The sequence below is a fragment of the Mus musculus genome, chromosome 10 (assembly GCF_000001635.26).
Source record: "Mus musculus strain C57BL/6J chromosome 10, GRCm38.p6 C57BL/6J".
Taxonomy (NCBI): domain Eukaryota; kingdom Metazoa; phylum Chordata; class Mammalia; order Rodentia; family Muridae; genus Mus; species Mus musculus.
Window position 1 is genome coordinate 61,964,943 of NC_000076.6, and position 23,478 is coordinate 61,988,420.

The following is a 23,478-nucleotide window of genomic DNA, read 5'->3' on the forward strand; positions in this document are numbered from 1 at the left end:
CTCTCCAGACTTTCCCCTACCCCAGGGCCTTTGCACTAGCGATTGCTCCCTTTCTAGAATGTTCTTTTTCTAGCTGTCCACCTGGCCTGCTACTAATGAGACCCTCCTTGCTTCCTGTCCCTTTCCCTACTTCATTTTCTCCTTTACATTTTCCTCTCTCTCCTTTATTGCCTCCCCTTTGCTAACAGAAGGTAAATTCCACAGGAAGATCAGCCATATGTTGTGTCCCTCATCATCGAGTGCCCAGAGCATACAATAGCGCCTGACATTCAGTAACCCCCAGCTATTTACAAATCAGACGTCACAGTAAGGCCCTGTTGCGGTGGGCTGTGACTCACTCAGCCAGGTGCTGTGTGCTGGCCAACCCCTCTCAGATGGGAATGAGTGACCCAGGTCACCAAGGCACACCCTCCGAGTGGCCAGCATTGGTTGCTTAACCCCCTAGCTCTGGCCTCTTAGGTATCAGAGTTGGAGTAGTGAGAGACTCCAGACTAAGGCTAGAGGTGGGTGGAGCACTCTACAGTCTTGGTTGGGGGGTGGACTCCGGCACTCTACACAGAGGGGGCCCTTCTGCTGTCTTGGCTAGCAGCCAGGGCCTCCTGGAATGCCCTGTGTGGCCAGCGCTGAAACACCACCGGCCTGATGGGTCACAGCTATTAAAACGCCGGTGTCAGTATCAAAGGGAAGATGCCAGGCAGCCACTCGCTTCCCCAGAGCCCCAGCTTGGGCTTAGGGGCCAGTCACTCCCTGTGCCCTAGCTCAGGACTCTTAAAGGGACCAGGCGCCTGCCCAACCCAGGCATCTGTCACACATGAATCCAGATGGCAGCAGAGGGGAGTGAGGCCAGAGGCCCAGTGTGACTGTCACTCCAGCCAGGGTCTGCCCTCAGGCAGAGGCTGCAAAATAAGATGTTGCCTGCTGTCAACCGTCCAGGTTCAGAGGTAGAGAGTACAGCAAAACAGCAAATATCAGGGATAATTGCCAGTAGGCGAGAGTGACACCTTCCTGGGTTGGGCTGTGGCTCAGTGGCATAACGTGTTTGCCTGGGGTATGCATGAGGTTGTGGCTTAAATCCTCTGCACTAGAAAGAAAAATTATAAAGCTAGGTAGAGTAGGAGTATGTTTATAATCCCAGCACACAGAAGGTAGAGGCAGGAGGATCACTGCAACTTGGAGGCTAGCCTGGGCTACAAGATGAGACTGTCCCCCCACAAGATGCCACCAAAACAACAAAACAAAGTGGGTGGGGTATAGCTTCATTAGCAAAGCTCTAATGTGTACACTGTTACATGGTACATGTACACATAGTAGGCATGTTCAGAACCCTGGGTTAAATCTCCAGTAGACAACAAATTGGGTACAGTGGTCCACACCTGTAACCCAAACATTCAGAAGGCAATAGGATTGGGAGTTCAAGATCATTCGCAGCTGCATACCAAGTGTGAAGATAACCTGAGCTACATGAAACCCTGCCTCAAGAATGTTTTAGAACGCCAGGCAGTGGTGGCGCACACCTTTAACCCCAGCACTTGGGAGGCAGAGGCAGGCGGATTTCTGAGTTCGAGGCCAGCCTGGTCTACAGAGTGAGTTCCAGGACAGCCAGGGCTACACAGAGAAACCCTGTCTCAAAACAAAACAAGGGCTGGTGAGATGGCTCAGTAGGTAAGAGCACCCGACTGCTCTTCCGAAGGTCCAGAGTTCAAATCCCAGCAACCACATGGTGGCTCACAACCATCCCTAACGAGATCTGACTCCCTCTTCTGGAGTGTCTGAAGACAGCTACAGTGTACTTACATATAATCAATAAATAAATCTTTAAAAAAAACAAAACAAAACAAAACAAAACAAAACAAAAAGAAAGAAAAGTATTTTAGGCCAGGCTTGGTGACACATGTCTTTAATCCCAGTACACAGGACAAGGAACCAGGTGGTCTCTGTGATTTCAAGGCTAACCTGGTCTACAAAGCAAGTTCCAGGTCATATTTATTTATTTATTTACTTATTTATTTATATTTTTTGAAACAGGGCTTTTCTGTGTAGCCTTAGCTGCCCTGGAACTTACTCTAGACCAGGCTAGCCTCAAACTAATAGAGATCCACCTGCCTCTGCCACCTAAGTGTTGGGATTAAAGGCATTCACCACCACCACCTGGCTGAATTTCTTTTAAAACGAACCCTCCTGGGAAAATAAGATGGTGATGATGCCCTGCCTGTGACCCTCCCGTTAACTCTGGGTGTCAGAAGAGAAGATGGCCGTGAACACTACCCAGTTAGGTAAGGTAGACATCCCTCTGGTCTTCCTGCTCCCTGTGGCTTTGGGCTGGGCCTGGGCAGGACCTGCTCATTACCCACAATGGAGAGCAGAGGCTCAAACCAGCAGCCTAAAGCCAGCTGTGTAGCCCAAACCCGGAACAGCACAGGGTGGGGGAGAACAGAAGCAGGCTTGGGAGGGAAAGGCACAAAAGATGGGGGGGGAGGGGGCACTGAAGAGAGCCTAGAAAGGGGCAGGCCCATGAGCGACTGCAAGCCCTGGGGCCTCAGCAGATCTGCTGGCTGGGCGAAATCAAAGCAGAGGAAACTCAGACACCCACACACCCACCCACACCCACTCAACCCCAAACAGACTCACACCAGGCCACTCCAGGACTGGGGGCCACAAGGAGCTCAAGGAATTGTCTTCCTCCCTCCAGTTTGTGTAAGAGCTTGGTGCCTGATCATAGATCACAGACTTCGGGGCTGGGAGGCTGGGCACAAGGGTCTCTGGGTGGCTGTGGCAGCCTCTTCCTAAGCTCAGAGAAGGGAGCTGCCTGTATCTGTGTGTGAGCGTTCCAGACTTCATGCTGGGAAGTTCTTCTGTCCAGCTAACCCAAGGTCTGCCTGCTGCCTCTGTGGAGTCAAGGAGCTATGTAGGTCCCTCAACTGGCTGTGAGTTGTCTGAGGAGTGTCTTGACATGGGTGTATAGCACCTCAGAGACCCAGAGAGATGAAGCCAAGCCACTGATGGAACAAGTTCAGGGACAAGAGTGGTGGATAGGGGAAGCTGAGACTGCTTTCATGCCCCCCCCCCCTTTCGTCCCTTCTCCACCCGGGATGGGACTGGGATGCATCTATGCGCTTTGCAGACTAGTCGGAATCAAGTGGAGCCAGAGGCTGGGCCTGGGCAGTTAATACAGAGGGACACAAGGCAGTCCACAAGCCCTTGTTAGCATGGCTGTAGCTGAGAGTGAGTGGTCACAGACTGCCCTAGCTCGTCACAGGGAGGTGACAGCTGAGCTGAGGCAGACAACCAGGTGAGGGGGCTGGGAATGACTGGAAGCCAGCACCGTGTCATGCTTCTCAGAAACCACACAAACTTCTTGTCATTCGTTTGGCAGACCTCACAACCCATGTGAAAACAAGCAGGAAACTGAGGCATAGAGGGTTAAGTAAGAGGGCTGGACTAGAACCCAGGAAGCCTGACTTGGAGCCCACATCCTTCATGCCATGTCTGTGATGAGGGAGATAAAAATATCTCCAAATAACAGGAGTGTCTCAAGACACATTCACTCTGTGTGAATGATTGTGTGTGTATGTTTTATATATATGTATGCATGCATGTTTGTACATATGAGTGTGTGTATATGTTATATGTTTGTAAATATGGTATATATCTACATCTAGATAGATAGATAGATAGATAGATAGATAGATAGATAGATAGATAGATAGATATAGATATAGGTATAGGTATAGATTATAGGTATAGATGTAGGTATAGATGTAGGTATAGATGTAGGTATAGATGTAGGTATAGATGTAGGTATAGATGTAGGTATAGATGTAGATTAGATATAGATATAGATATAGATATAGATATAGATATAGATATAGATATAGATATAGATATAGATATAGATATAGATATAGATATAGATATAGATATAGATATATGGCGGTTCTGATGCTAAGGTCCTATTCCCCAATTGGTTCTTGATTTGTCAGTAAAGAAAGCCCAGGAGCAATTGCTGGGCAGAAGGTAAATGTGGGACTTCCAGGTCCCTGGAGGAAAAGGCAGATACAAGGAAGGAGAGAGAGTTTCTCCCATGCTTTGGAGGGAGAATAACATAGCAACCATTCGAGGTCTTGAGGCGTGGCGGGGGCAGCTGGGCCCTGTGGTCAGTACTACAGGTGGGTGGCTAGGGATGTTTGACAGGGGCCAGATGGAACTAGCCACTGAAGTTTAGGGCAGGTGGAGAGACAGAGATAATGACTTGGCAAGGGCATGCTTTTCCAGGCAGCAGATATCAGTGCCCAGCAATTGTGCCAAGAAGTCAAGTTGTAAAGGAAAAGACTGTGTGTGTGTTTTGTCCAAGGATTCAAGGGTAGCCAGGTGGAGGCTGGTAGTATGGCTGGTCCTAGAGCAAAAGCTATAGCATAAAATCACACACAACATATGTGTATGCATGTATGTTTGCACATATGGGTGTGTATGTATATATATGCATACATGTTTGTGTATATGAGTATGTGTGTATGTATGTATATATGTATGCATGTTTGTGCACGTATGTGTATATATGAATGCATGTTTGTACATGAGTATGTATGTGTGTAGTATATTTATACATGTGTATTTGTGTGTATGTGTAAATAAATATGTATGTATGTGTATTTGTATATATGTATGTGTGTGTATGTATGTGTAGGTGCATGAGTATAGAAGACCACAGGATATCACGAGTGGGGTCCACAATTGTTTTCTAACATATTTTTTTTATGTGAGGTCTCTCATTGGACCCGGGGCTCACTCACTTGGCTAGGCCAGATAGCCAGAGGCTCTAGGGATCTGCCTATTTCTGGTCACCCAGGGCTAGTGTTACAGACACAGGCCATCATGTCTGCCTTAAAAAGAAATAAAACAAAACAACAGACAAAAACCATGCCTGCTGAGCACCCACGCTTTCTCCGCAAGCACCCCACAGGCTGAGCCATCTCCCCAGCTCCAGGGAAGAGCCTTGGTGGATGATATGATTATTACCCCCATTCTAGAGAGGTGCATCTCAAGGCACAGAGAGGTCTATCAACTTCCTTGAGCTCACGCAACCTAGCTGGACTTGAACCCAAGCATCTATGAGTCATGTCTGGGCTTAGGGCGATGGGACTAAACTGTATCAGCCATGACATGATGTGACTGTAAGGTCTGAGGGAGACTGGAGGCCAGGTGATCACAGGTGAGCACCCTGTGTAAGGGAGCAAGGCCCCTCTCCCTCTAACTTTACATGTTTGTTACCCATGCTTGGAGTTGGTGGTGGCAGGTGGCAGATGTGTCTGGAACTCTGAAAAGATGAAGAACACATTCCTAGTGAGATTTGACCAACCCTGGAATAATCATAAGTCCTAATAATATAAGGTAGTGAACTCCTTATAGGGGGAATGTAAGTGTAAGAACCAAGGCTGCTGTGAGGATTCCTAATATAGCCCAAGGCTTCTTTCTTTTTCAATGTGAAACTTGGGGTGGGGTAGCCTGGAGGCAACAAACTCTTGGGCCTCCCAAATAGCCATTCCTTCTTCAAGGCTAAGGAATCTTATCACTGGCCCAGAGAGCAAAGCAAGAGAGGTCCCAGTGAGTGCCTGCACACTCCATTCTCTTCAGCATCCTTGTCTCTACAAGCCACCCAATCAGAACCTGACTCTCTGCAGCCATCCTGGGAGAACACCCAGAGTGCAGCTGATAACCATGATTGGACTCTCAGGGGTGTCAGAGGCCCAGGACAGAGGCTGGGGCATCCCAGCCTTGCTGTGACAGCTTATATACCAGGAAAAAACGAGGCAGCCTGGAGACCCTGACAGGCGGGTCGAGTCTGAGAGAAGAGAGAAAGGGAGGAGGGAGAAGACAGGGAGGAAAAGGCAGAAAGACCAGGCTGCCTTCCTCAGAGGTCACTGAGGGTGGGGTTAGGTCAGGAAAGGAAGGGGCTAAAGAGACCCATCTGGAGTGGACTCCAGTCACATGGGGTTTCCCAGAACCTCATAATAGCCTCCAGAAGAGAGACAGGAGTCCAGTGTTCCCCTGGGAGGCTGGGCCTGCCTCTCCCAAGCAGTCCCACCCCTTTTGTGCCCAGCTGCAGGGCCAGGGGAACCCAGCTGCCAGCGGCCTCCTCTTGAGTGTTCCTAGCCTAGCCCTCCCCAGCCCTGGGCCTCAGTTTCCCCTGAGGGAGCCTGTTTATTTCCCTCACTGGCTGAGGAAAGACCAGTGCTCAGGGTACATAGAGAGACAGAGACAGACAGACAGACAGATAGACAGACAGACAGACAGACAGACAGACAGACAGACAGACACACACACACACACACACACACACACAGAGGTGGTGGGGATATGAATGGGGAATGTGGCTCTGGCCATCCATCGGGTAAGCCCAGACTTGTGGTGAAGCAATTCCTGGTGTGAACAGTAAGAACCTACCCTGGCAGAGCCCAGCATGGCTGAGATCAGGTCTCAGGTCAGGATGAAGACTCTCCTAAGGGTCTTCCTTACCAAGGCTAGAACGAAGAAATAGCGCCCATGGAGCCATTCCTATGATGGCCAGTAACACAAGCCAGGAGCCAAGCCAATTCAGTCCAGCCTCTCCTCTGTAGGAGCCACAGGCGGCTGAGCACCTCCCTAGTCTTCTTCATGCAGGGTAGCACATGCTAGTGGCTGTGCTGACCTAGTCACTAATATTCACTAGCCACATGACCCTGGACAAGTCACTTGACCTCTGTGGGCTTCAATTTCGATCTTCTCTGGAAAAGGAGTGGATGGTGGACACAGAAAGCACACATAGGGTTGCTGCCCAGCTCCAAGGGATCAGAAGATGCCGAAGCTCTGTACAGCGAGTGCCAGGTTCACAGTAGATCCCCAATAAACGTAGCTATAGATGCCGAGATTGGCTGTGTTGTCTATTTAGTCACCCGTGATGGGGGGTAGGGAGTGTCAGTGGTTACAGTCAGCACACCTGGATGATTTCACCTGATCCACCGTCATTTCCTTGCAGAGGTCTCTGCCATCTGTATTTTTCTAATCAGGATCCCAAGTTTCACCCAACTAGTGGCTGAGGGCTGCGTGACACCCAATACTGTGGGCTTGCCAGTGATATTATTCTGCATCCCTCCCCCACCCCCTGTAAAATGTTGCTAAGCAGCCTGGGAAGGGGTAGATGGAACACTCGACCTTGGGGAGTTGGGGGCCAAAGGGGAAGATGTCCAGTTGCTCCTTGCAGGCAGAACTGATCAGGAGGAGCCATCCCTGGCCTCCAGCCAGAGCCAGGCATGCTGCCCGAATACTGTACCCTCAGCTGGTTGCTATGAAGCCCCTCCCCCAGGGACACTGGGAGCAAATGCTAAGCCACAGCTGGGGCTGGAAGTACCTGAGCCTCAGTTGGCTAGAACACTTCCCCAGCCTCTAGCAAGATTGGGATTCAGAGTGGGGAGAGCGAGCTTAGTTGCTCAAGTGTTGTCCTAAGCGTGAGGACCTGAGATCAGAAACAGGGACTGGGTGTGGGGTGTATGCTTGTAATCCCAGTGGAGGCGGAGGCGGGAGGCGGGAGGCGGGAGGCGGGGGCGGAGGCGGAGGCGGAGGCAGGAAGATTCCTGGGGATCACTGGCCAGTAAACCCAGATTACTAGGCAAGTTCCATGCCAGTGAGAGATCCTGTGACACACCAATACACACACACACACACACACACACACACACACACACACACACACACACACACACCTGAGGAACAACACCTCAGGCTGCCCTCTTGTCTCCATACATCTATAAACCTTCATACACATGTACACACACATGTGATCTTAAATCAGTTGATAGGTAAAAATCTGCCTACCGCTTCCAAAGTCCCAGACCATGATCAATAACAAGCCTGGAAACTAATGAGCTTTTGGCCCTCTTACTAGGTTGTCTGGACAAATGGAGAGATAGGACATTTAACGGTTATGCAGAGGAGGACCCCTGGCCCACATGGCTGGGGCTAAGTCACAGATGGCTCATAGAGTTTTCCTTGTGTACTGGCTCCAAAGGGCCGGGAGGATAGGCTGGTGTCCTGGATGGAGAAGACTGAGATGTCTGACCAGGCTCAGGAGAGCTAATGATTGAGTGATTAGTAATGTCTGCCACCATTGGGCAGGGAAGCCAATGCCATGTTCTTCTATGTCTGCCTCTCCCTCTCCTTTTCCCTCTCCCCTTTTCTTTCTTCCTTTCTTTCTTTCTTTCTTTCTTTCTTTCTTTCTTTCTTTCTTTCTTTTTTGGTTTTTTGAGACAGGGTTTCTCTGTGTAGCCCTGGCTGTCCTGGAACTCACTCTGTAGACCAGGCTGACCTCAAACTCAGAAACCCGCCTGCCTCTGCCTCCCAAGTGCTGGGATTAAAGGCATGTGCCACCACTGCCCGGCTTGGCTTTTTCTTTCTCCGTGCTAAATGTCATTTTAGGCCTTTCCAGGAAATGCTTCCGGGCAAGTCAGAGAGGGGAAAGAGTTCTCATGACTTCAGAGATCTCTCCAGAGGACACCAAGAAGAATCTAGAAGGATGTGGAGTAAGGTGGGGGGGGAGACCTCTTTTTGAGAGTGACCAACAGGACTTTGTTCTGGGACTGTCATTTCCCGCCACCTCCTGCAAGGGCTCGCTACCCAGTGAGCCTTCATCTTGCCTGGAGCTACCTGAGAAGCTGAACAGAGACTGTGACAGCTCTAGGGCGTCAACTCTTGCTAGCTCTCCGAAGCTTCCTGGAGCATTGCTGTAAGACTCAAAGCCCTGCAAAGCTTGATGGGAAAGTGATCATGGGCCATGTCTGCTGAGAACCCGGAACTGGGACTAGGCACACATGTAACATGTACTGACCATCAATGGTCCACCAGTGAGCTAATAGTTGACTGGAGAACAGAAAGGGTACCACGGAAGAGACAAACCTCCAGCAGGATCCTGTCCTGATCCTTTGATGCCAGTGGAGGAGAATCTTCTGAAACTGTCTTCCCATTGCAGAGCAAGGGTCCCAGGCGTCACTCCCCGCACCAAAGGAGGCATGATCTGGGATGAACTCAATGGCGTGCTGGACTTTGTTCGAGGAATCCCTAAGGCCTGTCCCTAAGGCTGTCAGGTACCCAGGGCACTGCTGCACAGGCAACCCACCCTGTGACACAGCCTGCTCGGTCAGAGCCCACCTCTCGGTCCACAGCCTAGTGTTTTAATCTTTTTACCACTGATTTGATCTCTCCTCTCAATAGGCCAATAAGAGGTCCCTGGACACATGCCCTATAGAAGAGAGACATTCTCGTCCACAGGTCTTTTTAGGGGGTGTAGGGGGGGGGCGTCTGCCAGCATTCCATCAACATCTTGGTCTGGAAGTTTCTACTACTTCCTTTCCCAGGGATTCCCTAACGTGGAAGGAATTAGTCATGAGGAGCAGGAGAGAGGCTCAGTGGCACTGGTCTCCTTATCTAAAGTGAGGTAGCATAGTGCCAGCCACTGCAGAGTAGGGAGGTCAGGAGGTGCCATCCTGGTCATATATGTGGCCTTGCTGTACCCTATGAGCCACTCCATGGGACAATACAATAAGGGTACTGGGAACGGCATTGTAACTGGGGTGGGAGTCTCTCTGGCCTCCCTCAGAGTCCAGAGGCCAGGGGCCAGGGGCCTCAAGACACTGCCCCATCCCTAGTTCTGGGCCTCCAAAAATGAATTTGGCTGGTTTTTAATCTCAACCCTGCCTCCCTTCCCCCAACCCCCCTTTACCCTCCCACCTCCCCCACCCCATCTTCTGCCCAGTCTAGCCCAGGTGTCATCTGATTTTCTCCATTTGGGACATTCCAGTTTCTTTCTTCACAGCAAGGAAATCAACTGTCAGGCAGCTGGAGTGCTCATTAAGGGTCCCTATACTACAGAGAGGCGCTGGCGGGAAATCAAACCCAGCCCCCCAATCCCCAGGTCTTCTCCCAGTGGTGACCCATCCACCAGTGGCTGGGAGCCCCCCTTGGATCTGACCTTGCTCACTTCTTCCCAAATGTACTTTCCTACTGGGTCCTTCTGTTTGGCCTGCTCTGCCAGCCCTACAAACCCAGTCTCTGTCCTCTGCACACTTCATGTCTCCCTGGATTGAAGGGGACCATCAGACTACCTACCACACAATATCCTGAATTCCCTCTCTTCCTTTGAGTGGCTCAGGCCCAACTGCTCCAGGAATTGCTACCCCGGGACTCTGGAGCCCTTCTCTGGGGCATCATCACCTCCTGCTGGTGGGGCCATTCCTTCCTGCTGGTGCTGTCTGCCACGCCCTGAGGGTCTCACAGCAGTCCCAGGGTGGACTTGGAACCTGGATTTAGCATCCATGAAACCTAACCGCAGGGGGGTGAGGTCCTCTCCAGGTCCCAGCAGCAGGGGATTTAACTTTAGTCCCCATGCCCTCTCCAGGGACCCCCTTCCTAACCCTTTCACAAATCTGTTTTGAAACAAAACTACATGGCCCTCCCTTTCTTATCCTGGTCTAGTCTCATCCACTTTTATTATTATTATTACTATTACTTTTTTAGTTCAAATTATTTATCATCACTGTGTGTGCAATCGACAGGTGCTCTTACTTGAGTGTGTAGGCACATGCACTCCTGTGCTAGGATATAAATAAGTAAGTCTGTGGGTTTCAGAGATTAAACTCAGGCTGATTCAGCAAGCCCTTCTACCCACTGAGCCCTCTTGTCAGGGCTCACCCCTTCCTCTCTTGTTCTGTGCTTATATGTGGGAGAATAACCCTGGGGAAGGAGAGACAAAGGGTGGGTTCCCCCTCTAGTTTCTTTGGAGACACTTTCACAGGCCCCCACAGCTGCCTATTGTGTTTAATCTTATCAACCTGATTGAATCAAGGAAAGTCCAGAGGATCGGGGCACACGCCCTGGGTGAGTCTGAGAGAGGGTTAAGTTAGCACAGAAGAGCCAGACAGAGCAACGCCTTGGCTGGGGATCTGCTGGGAGCTGGAGGGGCCCCTCCGAACCGTGAGCCAACCTTAGCCCTTCTCCCTTGTGTTGTTCCGGGCAGACTATTTTTGTCACAGCAATGAGAAACTCCGCTGCCCGGCCAGTCACCAGCTCCCCTGTCTGCCAAGCGCTTTCTGTGAGAGTAGAGTGCATGACGGACTCCAGTTTGATTCTTATTTGATTCCAATAGAATAAGCCACATATGCTAGTGATTACTGTATGAGACCAGGTGGCCTTTGAGGGCCCCTTTAGCAGCCCCCAGACCGGAGACCCCGTATTTGCCAGGTTCTGTGTCAGGACAGCTCCCTCCAACATCCCCAGACTACTACCTCTAGGTGTCATTACCCCTGCAGCTAGCAAGTCCAGTTAGCTCTGTCCCCAACATCACCCCCAGCCATGGTCCCCAAATAGCCTCCTGTCAGCCTTAACTCCCATTTGAGGGACATACACATCTTTCATTAAATCCTTTGGTAGCTTCCCATTTCCCCACTTCTCCATCTGGCAGTCCCTTTTTGACCTGGGTTGCCTCTCCCAGTTCCCATGGTTTAGATCGCCATTCACAGCCCCCAAAGCAGCCCTGCCCCCACCTCTAGCTCCATCCTCCAGAGCCCATTCCCTGGGTGGTGGTGGGGTTGTCTTAGCACAAAGCCTGATGCTTGCCCCCTCGTGCCAGGCAAACTCCTATTCACACCTCCTGGTCTTGCCCTAAAAATCACTTCCTCAGGAACCCACCTTATGTTGTATATAAGACATTTCCTGGCCGGTTTTCCTCTATTATTGTAACGATTCCCTCCAGACACGGTGTCTACTCATTTTCTTTCTCTGTCCCACTCAAGTTCAGGAAGACTGAAGTGTTCCCCCGGAGCAGTTGTCCCCCACCCCACCTCTGCTAGCTCTCAGCGATGGGTGCAGAGTAAGGAGGCTTAGCTCTAACACTGGATGTCATCATATGGCCCTGAACAACCTACTGCCCGGCTCAAGAACTTGGTTTTTTCCCCCTCTGTAAAATGGGGTCACTTCTTATCATCTTTGGGGTGCTTCTCAGTTCGAGAGGCGAGGGTCAAAGAGTCATCAGGGTAAACAGAAGCTTCTGCTTGAAGCAGGGGACTCGACAGGAGAGACAAACGGGAGGCCTGGAGGTCTGGCACAGGGATGCACAAGAGGAGGCCTTTGCCACCCTCTTCAGTCCACACAGTGCCCCTCCCCCACTCGGCAAGCCCAGAGCCCAGAGACTGCCCCCAAGCCTAGGGAACTGTGGGTGGCCTGACTGAGTCTTCTTAGTTCTGACCAGTCATGGCAATGGGCTGTAGCAGCAAGCGTGGGCCACCCTCTATGCTGTAGCCTGTGACTTCCCCCATGGGGCCATCTAGGGAATTACTATAAAAGAAGCACCCAAGAGAAACCTAACTGCGGGAGAGACCTAACCAACCCAATTAGATCTGGCTAATGCTCGCCATCATTCTGTAAGCTCAGAGAGGTTACAGTATGTGTCCCAGTTTGCACAGCATCCCAATAAATCCCAAGATAGGTAGAAAAGGACAGAGCTACTTGCTGGCTTTTCAGCAGCACCCTTTCAGTTACTATCTCACACACCTCCCATTGTGCTCTTCAGATTCTCTTAGGCCGCCAGCCCCACTCCATCTTGGGTTCCGCTTTCCCTCCTTATCGCCCACACCCACACTCCGCCCCACTGGAGTCTGCATTTCCCGCCTCCCCAGGGAGGATGGCATTGCCACGAGCACTCTCAGGATTCCCCGAGCAAAGACATGCATTAGTAACTTTTTAACTACCTGGGAAGGGAGACTTTTGAGAGAGAGCTGCATCCTTTCCGCAGTTGCAGGGATTGAGTTAGGATCATTCCAGAGGCCACAGCCGGAAGAGTCATAGGTTAACGGGACCCTGAGGAGGACTGAGCCAGGAAACTCACACTTGGGCCCTAGGGGCCAGAAACAGCAAACAGGGACCAGCAAAGAGCAATCCACTTTAGAAATTGTCCCTTTAGGTCCTTAAATGGCTCACTCTCTTTCCCTGCTTCCAAATGTGACCATAAAACCAGGCAGCACTCACCCTCGTGGAGCGGACAGGGCCACCAGAGCCCCCCTGCAAGCGTGCACCCAGACTATTTCCCGCAACCAGCCCTGGCGGCCTCTGCGCACCTTTTGCGCGCCCTGCTTTTCTCCACCTGACCGCCGCGCGCGTAGGGCGCCCCCAGCGCAAGACCCCGGGGTCTCCCGGAGCTGGGAGGTCCCGCGCATGGTGCTCTGAATACCTGGCAGCTCAGCAGCGATCCCTACCCACAGTTCTAGGACAGGCAACCTGGGCGAGCGTGCAAAAGAGCGCCGGCCCGTGCCGGCCCGTGGAGTCCCGGGACTGCGCGAGGGGGCGCCTCGGGGTGGGGATAAAAGGCAGCAACAAAGGGCACAAACCTCGTCCAGCAGTTGGTTGACTCGTCCCAAAATAGCTTTCTCCATCTGCTGCTCCCCGCGCTCTGCTTCCAAGCGCAGCACCCGGGCCTGCAGCTCCGCGGTCCGAAAGTGGGCGAGCAGGCTGAGCGCCAGCGAACACAGCGCTAGAGCCAGCAGTCCGCAGCACCCGGGGCTCGGCAGCCTAGCGCACTGCTCAGCCAGCGCCACTGTCCCGGGCCCCGGAGCGCCCAGCTCCCCAGGGCCGCGGCTGCCAGAGGCTGCCGCTTTGCGGGTGCGCTCCGCCACCATGCCCTCGCGTCTTGAGAGCCAATAAATAAATAAATAGAATAAATAAAAACGAGATCCAAGAGGCGCGATCCAAACTGAGAGGCAAGGGGAAAGGGGGTTAACGTGGCTAGAGGACGTCCCTTTCCTTTGCTCGCCAAAGAGGACCGAAAATGAGCAGTCGGAGTCGGGAGCAGCCAAGAGCCACCAGCAGACGCGATCGGAGTACGCCAAAGTAAGAAAAAAGTTATTTCGAAGAATGTTCCAAGTTCGGGGATCTGGCCCCGCTCCCCACTCTTTCCCTTCTCTCTTCTGCAGAGTTCTCGGGCTGGTGCGACGCTCGGGGTCCTTCTGGGTGTTTTGTGTCTCCGGGGAGAACGGGTGTCAGTCCCCGGGCGAAGGGGCACGCATGCAGGGCCCCATGGGCAGAGGTGGGTCGTGGCTGCAGTGAGCCGCGCTGGGGCCGATTCTGGCGCCTCTGTAACTTGACACAGCCGGCGCGGCCGCGCGGATCGGATGAGCGCCGGGCGCTACTTCCCAAACTAATCTCCTGCGCCCCTCCCTCGCCCTCCTCCCGCTCCTCCTCCGCCTCCTGCGGGGCTGCGGCTGGGGTTTGTTTATTTATGCAAAGTCGCCTGGGGTGGGGGGCGTGGTGTGCGGGGCCCCGCCGACCTCGGTAGCCCCCGTCCGGGGCTCCTGGTGCCCTTTGAAGTGACACTTGGGGTTATTTATAGGCGGGGAGGGGGTATGGGGTGGAGCGGAGGCTGCGCTCCTTTTCCCGTCCAAAGATTCACACTCAAGACCTCAAAGACATAGGGACCTGGCATCACAGCACCCCGCTTTCCCAGAACATCGGGGACCCTCCTGCCACCCAATGCACCGCACCACAGCACTCCTCTTTCCTAGGGCCTGGGTGGTGGGTGGTGGTGGGTGTGGGGGACCCTGCGGGCAACCTGTTGAATCACTGTCTGGACGCCTGCTTGGTCCTGTACGTCCTGAGTTGGGAGATCTGCAGTGACAGCAGACAATCTCTCCCTCACCATTTCTACCCAGGGCCCTGCTCTTTGCAGGTGTCTCTGGTGGGACCATGCCACCAACCACAGATTCGCTCAGAGTGGTAAACCCAGCGCCTCGGGGCAGCGGTATTGACCCCCCCCCCCACCTTTTCTCTTTCAGAACTAAACCTAAAGACCTACAGAACAGAAATTTATCAGGGGTCACGCCCATCGCCCGGGTTTATCCTAGGATGTCTAACAGGCGCGGGCGGGTGCGGGGAGGGGGGCGGGACTCTTATTTATGTTGAGCTGAGACGCATAGCAGACTAGCCAACCTAGGATTGCAAGCCATCAAAGGCGGGCAGTTCTCATACATACACACTCCATCTCCCCTTATCCACCTCAAAGCTAACCCTGTGGTGGCTTCCTTGACTGCCACGAGCTAGTGGTCTTTGGGAGTTCTGCATTTGGTATTTTCCTCTCTTTTCTACCCCCGCTCCCCACTTTGAGTGACGTTTGTCAGTAGACTTTTCATTTCCTTGTGCCTCTAGACACTCCTGAAAATGAGGTGGTGGGGCTGAAGCATCGGGCAGGGGAGGGTAGGCTGGCCCTTGAACTGTGAACCGGAAGTGGGGGGTGACAGAGGTGTGGGAGTGAGCGTCCTTTCCTAGTAACAAGGCAAACTTTACATTTTGCATGTTGACCAGTGAGAAGGAGCGTTATATGCAATGCAAACATTAGTGTGGAGTGCACACCTAACGGAATGGGAGCTTGTAATACAGTACTTATATAGACTTAATGTAAGACTGACTGCTAGGTAGTTGGATACCACGGAGAACTACTACGAGGCTAGAAAGCAATGCAGCTGACAGGACTGGTGCCCAGGAAGTCCCAATGTCAAGATTTCCTTGATGTGTCTCATTAACAAACAGGCCTCTGGGTCTCCAGCCTGGTCAAGGGATATCTCCTCCCAGTACAAATGCCTGAGAACTCAGAGGCACTCAGAACCACTAGGGGGCGCTGGAGAGTTTCTCAGCAGCAGTGTTCACTACAGGAAATTGAGCAAGTTGAGGCTTCTTCACGCCCTGCCCGGATCAGTCTGAAATGCCGTTTGAACTGACACAGCAAAACTGAAAACATTTCGGGCCTGAAGTATTTTTGAGATTGGTGTTTCAAGACTCAGGTAGCCTTGGTGTGGTAGCCTGAGTTGAGCCTCGCAATGGAAAAAAAAAGTTCAAACCCAAGGCTCTAAGTGACCCCATGCAGTCAGAAAAATGAATGAAAAAAAAGCCCTTTTCCGATGGTGGGTTTAAAATAAACCAGGTGTAGTGGTACGAGTCTGTAATCCATGCACTTGGAAGGCAGAGGCAGGGGGATGGTAAATTCAAGGTCATTCGTGGTCACATGGTGAGTTTGAGGGCAGCGAGGGCTATATGAGATCTCATTTCAAAGAAAAGCTAACTAAATAAAATGGGCTTATAATAAAGGATCTAGATTTTTCAGGAGGATTTAAAGAAGAGGTGAATGTAACGCAGACAGTAGGCACTCAGTAAGTAAGTAGTATCTCATAGGAGCTCATGGCTGCAGGTGCAGGCTGACACACACACCCCTGCTGCCTCCTCCATCTACAGAATGGGAAAAAAATTGGACCCAGGAGGACAAAATGATGACAGACAGTGTGCACCTCTCCATAGCTGGAGGGAGTTTTGCAACAAGTGAGCTTTGACTGAGCTGAGGGACCCCCTTACCGTTTCTTCTGCATTGTCTCAATATCTTCCTCTGGAGGTTCTTTGGGGCAGGGGTGGCTTGGTTTTTGTTCTATTTTTCTATTTTAGGCATCATTTCCCCTTGGATCAATGTTGGAACAAAATTAGGCTTGGTTTGAGTCCTAGCATCTAAGGACTCAGAGGTGAGAAGCAGCTAAGCCATGTGCCCATACAGCTGATACATGAGAGCCATGAACGAGAAGACACTGAAGAAGAAAGGACCTTCAGGGATGTCCAGGCAATACAGCAGGGATGTGATGGTCTGGAAAAGGTCACTAGGAATTTCTGCTTTGTAGCAAAGTAGGGGGCTTCCAATCCTAACGAAAGAACTGACTTTGATCTGCAGTCACAGCTTGGGTAACAGTTTCCTCCCAGATTGAAACATTTCTGAAACATTTCGTCCTACAGGGAAGCTCCTTAATCAGGAAGGTAAACAACTCAAATGAGCTTCAGGAAGTCCCTGAAACTGACGAGATTCACTAAGCCCCTCCCTGGAAGAGTAAGCAATAAAAGCTGAGAGAGCAGGAAGCTGAGCTGCAAAGAAGACTCTTAAGAAGAGCAAAGCTGCAAAGAATGGACTGCCTGGAAGACACTTAGACCAGAGTCACTTGGAAAGGATGCTCTCCAGCCTGTTGAGTTGCCTGCAGGCTGTGCAGTATGCTCCAGATTCCCAGCTTTGTGAGCTGTCATCAATACTGGGGAGAGCTTTGGTGATGCAGCTGTCTGAGTCGTTGTTGCTCCTATAGGTCACCCTTTACCTCTTCTCCTGTAAGTAACTCCATTAAAGCTCATTGGTTCACCCTAGCTGCACTTTGGTGGTATCTGCACTTGAGTTGTCGTGGGTTCTCTATCTGGGGTGAATAAACGTGTGTTGCATCTCCCCAGGTTGTGTCACACAGCACAGCTACAGATGTAGGAAACCTGGATTCTGGAGTGGAGAGTCCAGGAAAGCCATGCCTCTATCCATTCAGTCTGTGTTGCTCTTCAGGAATGTTCTGTAGTTTTCTGCATTGTGCATTTGCCTAGCTCTCTGCAACTTTGGGGTATGTCTTTTGCACCCGGCCCTCACCTGGCCCGGGGTTGGATGTGTATAGGGGGAATGGCCAGTCTTATGAATGAATGCCATTTTTCTTCTCTTATGTTCTTGACAGCATCTCTCTTCTTCCTGATACCTCCACCACAACCCTGACCCCTGTGAGTGGCCGTCACCACACCAGCTCTGTGACTGCTGCTTGGTTCTCCAGGTGCCCCTTGTTAAAGGTGGCAGTCAGGCCCCCTGGGAATTACCATAGTGCATCTTCTGGGCTGTTCTGAGCACAGCCCTCACCTGGGTCACATGTGGAGGCCACAGGGGATCAGAACCTGTTATTCATTCAGCTCCAATCCGTTCCCAGTTCTTCCAGCAGCCATGACCACTTCCTCTCAGTCCTTACAACTCTGGTAGGGTGAACCCCATGCCAGGCCCTATAGGACTTACAATAGAATCTAGGATCACCTAGGGGATAAACCTGTGGGCATGTCTATGAGGAAGTTTTTAGATTACATTGAGGAGGGAAGTCCCACCCTAAATGTAGATAGCACCAGCTCAAGGCCTGGGATCCTGGGATAATAAGAAGAGCCCCAGCTCCCCTCTGATTTGGCTTCTTGACTGAACACAGTGTGATTGAACGCCACATGTTCTTTATAGCATGCTTTCCCTGACCTGATGGACAAAACTCTGGATCCAAATCAAAACTTTTCCCTCCTTTAGTAGCTGTTGTCAGGGAGTTTGTCTGCAGCCAAAAAAAGTAACGAATACAGGAAGTAACCTTCTTCCTTGACTATAGGGATGGAGTCCAAGATGGAGTTAAAGATTGGCCAATTCAGGTTCACAAGAAAGAGGCAGGTAGGATGGGTGGGGCAGAGTTTCTTTGGGAAGAACCTGAACCGACAGCCCTCAGGATTTCAGGGCATTGTGGCACCATTGCTAGGTAGGAGGAAGCCAGGGTTGAGAACCGCAGGCTTGTGATACTCTTTGAGTCCTTGGCTTCTGCTAAACTGGAGGCTTATCCAGGCCTGAACTCTCCCGACTGCGGGTCAGGTCTGTTCAAGCCCACTTGAGTTGGATCACACAGATATGTCTACCCACCTCTGCCTAGGAAACTCTTGGATGTTAGTGGCAGACCAGAAAGGCTCACCTTCCCATCATGCTCCTGGAAGGCCCCACTCGTCCAGGAATTGGAGGGGCCTAGAGGGCGGGGCCACTGCTCTGCCCACCCCTCACTGTGGTAGGGATGGGGGTTAGTTCCTATGTCCTCCTGGACTGGTTCCTGTCCCACAGAACCCCCAGCTCACACGCCCCTGTCCTCTCACCCAGCTGCCTTCCTGGGTCTCCAAGAGATTCCTTTCCTCTCCTTCGCTGAGCCTCTTCCGCACCTCAGTTCTTTCTCTTTTTCTTCCCTCCGCTGGAGCTCTCACTGGTACCCTGCAGCTCCTGCTGGATGTTTGATCTCTCTCACAATGATCTTGGCCCATGTGGCCCTGGTCTGAGGCAAACATCACACGATTTGGTCCAGGCCCAACAGTCTCCCCTGTAGTACCTATGTCAGGCTAAGCTAAGCTAAGCAGGTCTAGACTGAGGACTTGCCCCAACCTCCTGGTCCATGTTTCTTTCCAGACCTCATGGTCCCCAGCAGGGAAGCCTAGCTTTGCGGTCCTGCTTCTGAGTCCTGTGTGGGGTGAGCAACAAGGGAGAAAGGGCCTGGACCCTGTTGGCTTTGTGGCGTCCAGTTACCAGATGAGATGATAAACCTTTGCCTGGCATGTGGGAGCCACTATCTGTGGCTTAAATCCTATCTGTCTTAGTTAGGGTTTTACTGCTGTGAACAGGCTCCATGATTCTTATAAGGACATTTAATTGGAGCTAATTTACAGGTTCAGAGATTCAGTCCATTATCATCAAGGCAAGAGCATGGCAGTGCCCAGGTAGGCATGGTGTAGGAGAAGCTGAGAGTTCTACATCTTGTTCTGAAGACAAACAGGAGAAGACTGGCTTCCAGAAAACTAGGATGAGGGTCTTAAAGCCCACACTCTCAGTGACATTCCTGCTCCAACAAGGCCACACCTCCTAGTAGTGCCACTCCCTGGGCCAAGCATATTCAAACCATCATACTATCGTAACTTTCCTAACTCTATTCATGTCTGGCCTCTCAGAAGTTGTGAGTTACCAAGTCAGGCAGGTGGGTCCTAGAAAGGCTTGAACAAGAAATCAAGAGGTACATGAGTGGGTGGGTGGATTTGAGTCCCAGCTCTCTCCTGATGCCTCTGTCCTCTTAGGGGACACACTGGGTTGAAGAGGGAAGGGGAAGGACAGTGGAGTGGCTAGGAGCCCCCACTCATCATCAAATATGCATGGAGCCCTTTCTGGGGCAGGGCTCTGTGATAGGGTTGGAAACACAGCCATAGACAAGATGGATTAATGTCTGGGTGACACCACTGGATAGGGCAATGCAGGACACAGTGGTCTCGGGGGGGGGGGGGGACTGAAAAAGAGGGGTCCCTAAAAGACTTGTAGAGCAAGAGCTGAGAAGTAATCAGAATAGCCCCCCCCCCCACGAGGCATAGGGAGAGCAGGCCAGGCAGAGAGGCCTGCCTTGCAAAGGCCATGGGATTGAGGAAGTGCCTGGAGCTTTGGGGGAAGCTGGGCATCTCTTTGAGGCTGAAACTAGCACGCCAAAGAGAAGAGACTGAGAACCAGGCATCTGGAAACATCTTCTCAGAACCCCCACTTCTTTCCCACACAGCCATGTGGGTAATTGACTGTGTCCCTGCAGAACAGGCTCGCATTGAGGACCAGGAGCTCAGGTACACGAGAAAGGGGTCCAACAACCTTATTGAATGAAGCTGTACTGAACCCTGAAAGTTAAGAGCAGAGTCCCTTGTGGAGGTTACATCAGTGAAAACGCTTGGGGCAGTCAGGCATTTATGCCTTCAGGGAATGTGGGTGCATGTGTGGGTGACCTCCAGCTGTCACTTATTTAGGCTCTTGTTACATGTTCTTGTCAGCTGTGGTGTCTGGGGCTGTGGTGGTTTGAATGAGAATGGCCCCATTGGCTCAAATATGTGAATGCTTGGTAGAACTGTTTGGGAAGGATTAGGAGGTGTGGCCTTGTCAGAGGAAGTGGGTCACTAGGGCTTTGAGGTTTCAAAAGCCTGTGTCATTTTTCTAGTCTCTCTCTATCTCTCTGCCTCGTGCCCACGTTCAGATGGAGCTCTCGGCTACTGCTCCAGTGTCATGCCTGCCTGCTGCCATGGTTCCTGCCATGGCCTCAACTACATATCTGTGGAAACACGAACTCCAAATTAAATGCTTTCTTTTATTAGTTTCCTTGGTCATGGTGTCATTTCACAGCAATAGAAGAGTAAGCAGAATAGGGACACAGGAGATCATGTGCATTTCTGCATGTCTATACAAGCAGAATGTGCAGAGTGAGCCTCACAGGTACGCCACAAACTTTCTTTCTTTTTCTATGTACATGTGTGTCTGTGTGTGCATGCTCATGTGTGCATGTGTGGACGCATGCCTGTGTGCTGGCATGTGGGTTTGTGTATGTTGGGAATATACTCATGCATTCCCAGAAAGGACCTCTGTGCATATGAACTTTGAATATGGAGTCTGCTTTAGGTCTCTGGCTGCTCTGTGCTGACCTCTGTGCATATCCTGTGGTGGTGTACATACATAAGCAAGAGCGGAATGTTGAAAAGTTGGTCCGGTGCTGCTGTGTATACAAATGCTAAATTCTGAACCCTAAGATCTGGTTGCCCCCAGGCAGGTAAATTCTCACTGACACTGGCCTCTGTTGTATAAACCTTGCTCCCCAGTTTAAAGCTATTGATTAAATAAAAGTGGCTACCTGCCAATTACTGGGGAGAATAGAAGTGGGCAGGGCTTCAGTTATTGGGCTGGGGCTTGAAGGTAAGGACCACTAGAGAGAGAGAATGGGAGAAGTGGGGAGAGCAGGAGCTTTCCATTAGATGGGATGGATCAGGAAGGAGCCTGCAGCCAAGGAAAGCGAGGACAGACTAAACCAGGAGTAACCAAGGAGCTCCATGGGAACTAGCTAGTCTAGCATAGAGAATAGATTAGGGATAATCACCCAGTCATTGCATTAAAGCTGATTAAATAAATCAATAGGACTCAGCCTCCATTCCTGGGGTAGTTGGCAAGATCATATTAAGAACTAATAGCCTTTACAACAACAGTGGAGATGGGAAGGTGAGGGTGAAAGTTCAGAAAGGTTTCTAGAAGAGGAGGTCCTGAGCTGGGTCTTGGAGTGCGGCAGGATCTCCATGAGGAGTCTGAGAGAAGAGCTCCATGGTCCCTTCCTACCAGGGTACATCACATGGCTTCTGATACCAGGAGCCTCAACCATTAGAGTCTTCTTCCTTCAGTCCTTCCTCAGGTGGGATGGCTGGATATGTTTAGCACAAACGCTGAGGTTCTTATTCCTATACCATTGGCAGACATCACTAATCAACTACGGAGTAGCACTTTCAATATGCATGCAAACACACACACACACACACACACACACCACACACCACACTTGGGCTTTTCCAAATAAGAGGCTCTTATTGATCTATTGAGGTTGATATTGGAGATAAAAAACATTATGCTGATTCAAATTTTGTTTGAGACATGGCTCCAGGTCTCTGGGTGCTGGCTTCTGTCTTTTCCAACCATGTACCTCTCTTCCATGTCTGGCCTGGCTGGCAGGGATGGGGAGGATATTAATTGCTTCATGGGGAATGATAATGTGTGCGAGGCCCTAACAAGGCAGAAAACCCAGGAGAGAGGACAGTAAAGTCTGCAGACACTGGGACCCATGAGCAAGTGCATCCATTGGGCTGTTCGCTGCTTTTTGGAGGCAGAACAATCATTGTGAAGTTCAAGAGCCCAGATCTTCAGAGCTGTGTGTCAGCTTTTGGGAAGGGTTTAGAATCCAGGCACCCCAAACATGGGCTCTGAAGAGCAGCCCAGAACTGCGTGCTCCCTGACAAGCAGGAGGCCTGTGGGAGGAACAGGCAACGGGTGTTCAAGACACAGATGTTTCTGGCTGAGGACAGACAGCTCACACAGAGCCCAATTTGTGTGCCGCAGCAGATGTGTGCTTACCAGTGTTGGGCATTTCTTGTCTTTAACCCACCCTGCATTTCCAGAACCCTTTGTCTTGAACATGAACACAGCCTTTGAATCTCATCTCAGGGTGGCTCTCCCCTGAGGTGCCCAGAAGCACCTATCCAGAAGCCATTTCTTGTGGGGGTCATTTCTGAAGTGAGGAGGGAGGTCGAGTTTATTTTTCTTGGGCCCCACCCCTGCTCCCATCAGGGTCTTTCTTTCTGAAGTCTGGCCGGTTTCAGAGGCTAGCTCACTGTCGACAGGCGGGTCTGCTGGAGATAGATTAGCTCCAGCTCTGCCTCCACTTTAGAAGGTTCTGGGACAACATCTGGAAACAGATGTTTGTTCAGAGATGGTGCAGGAATAGGAGGCACAAAGCCAAAAAGATAAAGCCATAGTCTCCTGGGAGAGGGGCCGGTGTGGTGAGGGCTCTGGTGGGGCCCAGGCATCAGAATGGGGTGGGGGATGGGCACATATGGAGGACCAGCTCTAACTCTGGGCTATGGCATAGTGGCTGTTTGCCAAACCCTCTGTCCAATCAGAACACAACCTGATGGTTTCTAAGGATGCCAGCCTTCTCAGAACCTTGTACCTGCTGGTCCACTTTTTACTCCTGACAGCCAAGGATGAGAATCCATCTCTTTGATTCGGTTACTATGGCTTACTGGAGACAGTAAACTCCTGCAGGACTAGAAGGCTCATCAATCTCGAATCGATTGCAGCTCCAAGTTCAATACTCAGGGTTGGGCATGTTGTAGAGCTCAAAAGACTGGTGAAGGTGGTGGTCATGATGATGGTCATGATGGTAGTGGTGGTGATGATGGTGAAGAGGATGGAGATGTGATGGTGGTAGTGATGATGGTGGTGATGATGGTGCTGACAGTGGTAAA

General features: G+C 51.2%; 1 protein-coding gene across 25 annotated transcripts in view; it reads right to left on the reverse strand.

Annotated features, from left to right (window-relative positions):
- Positions 1-14,264, reverse strand: part of Col13a1 (collagen, type XIII, alpha 1) — a 140,973-nt gene extending 126,709 nt beyond the window's left edge. For 17 of the 25 annotated variants that reach the window (XM_030244857.1, XM_011243342.2, XM_011243339.2 and 14 more), the window contains exon 1: positions 13,407-14,263. In XM_030244857.1, the coding sequence (XP_030100717.1) occupies positions 13,407-13,694 (288 nt within the window). In that variant the 5' untranslated portion in view covers positions 13,695-14,263. Of the gene's footprint in view, positions 1-13,406 lie in introns of all 25 variants that reach the window. The other 8 variants (XM_011243341.2, XM_011243336.2, XM_011243325.3 and 5 more) reach the window with 3 other exon arrangements.
- Between the last annotated feature and the right edge of the window lie 9,214 nt (positions 14,265-23,478).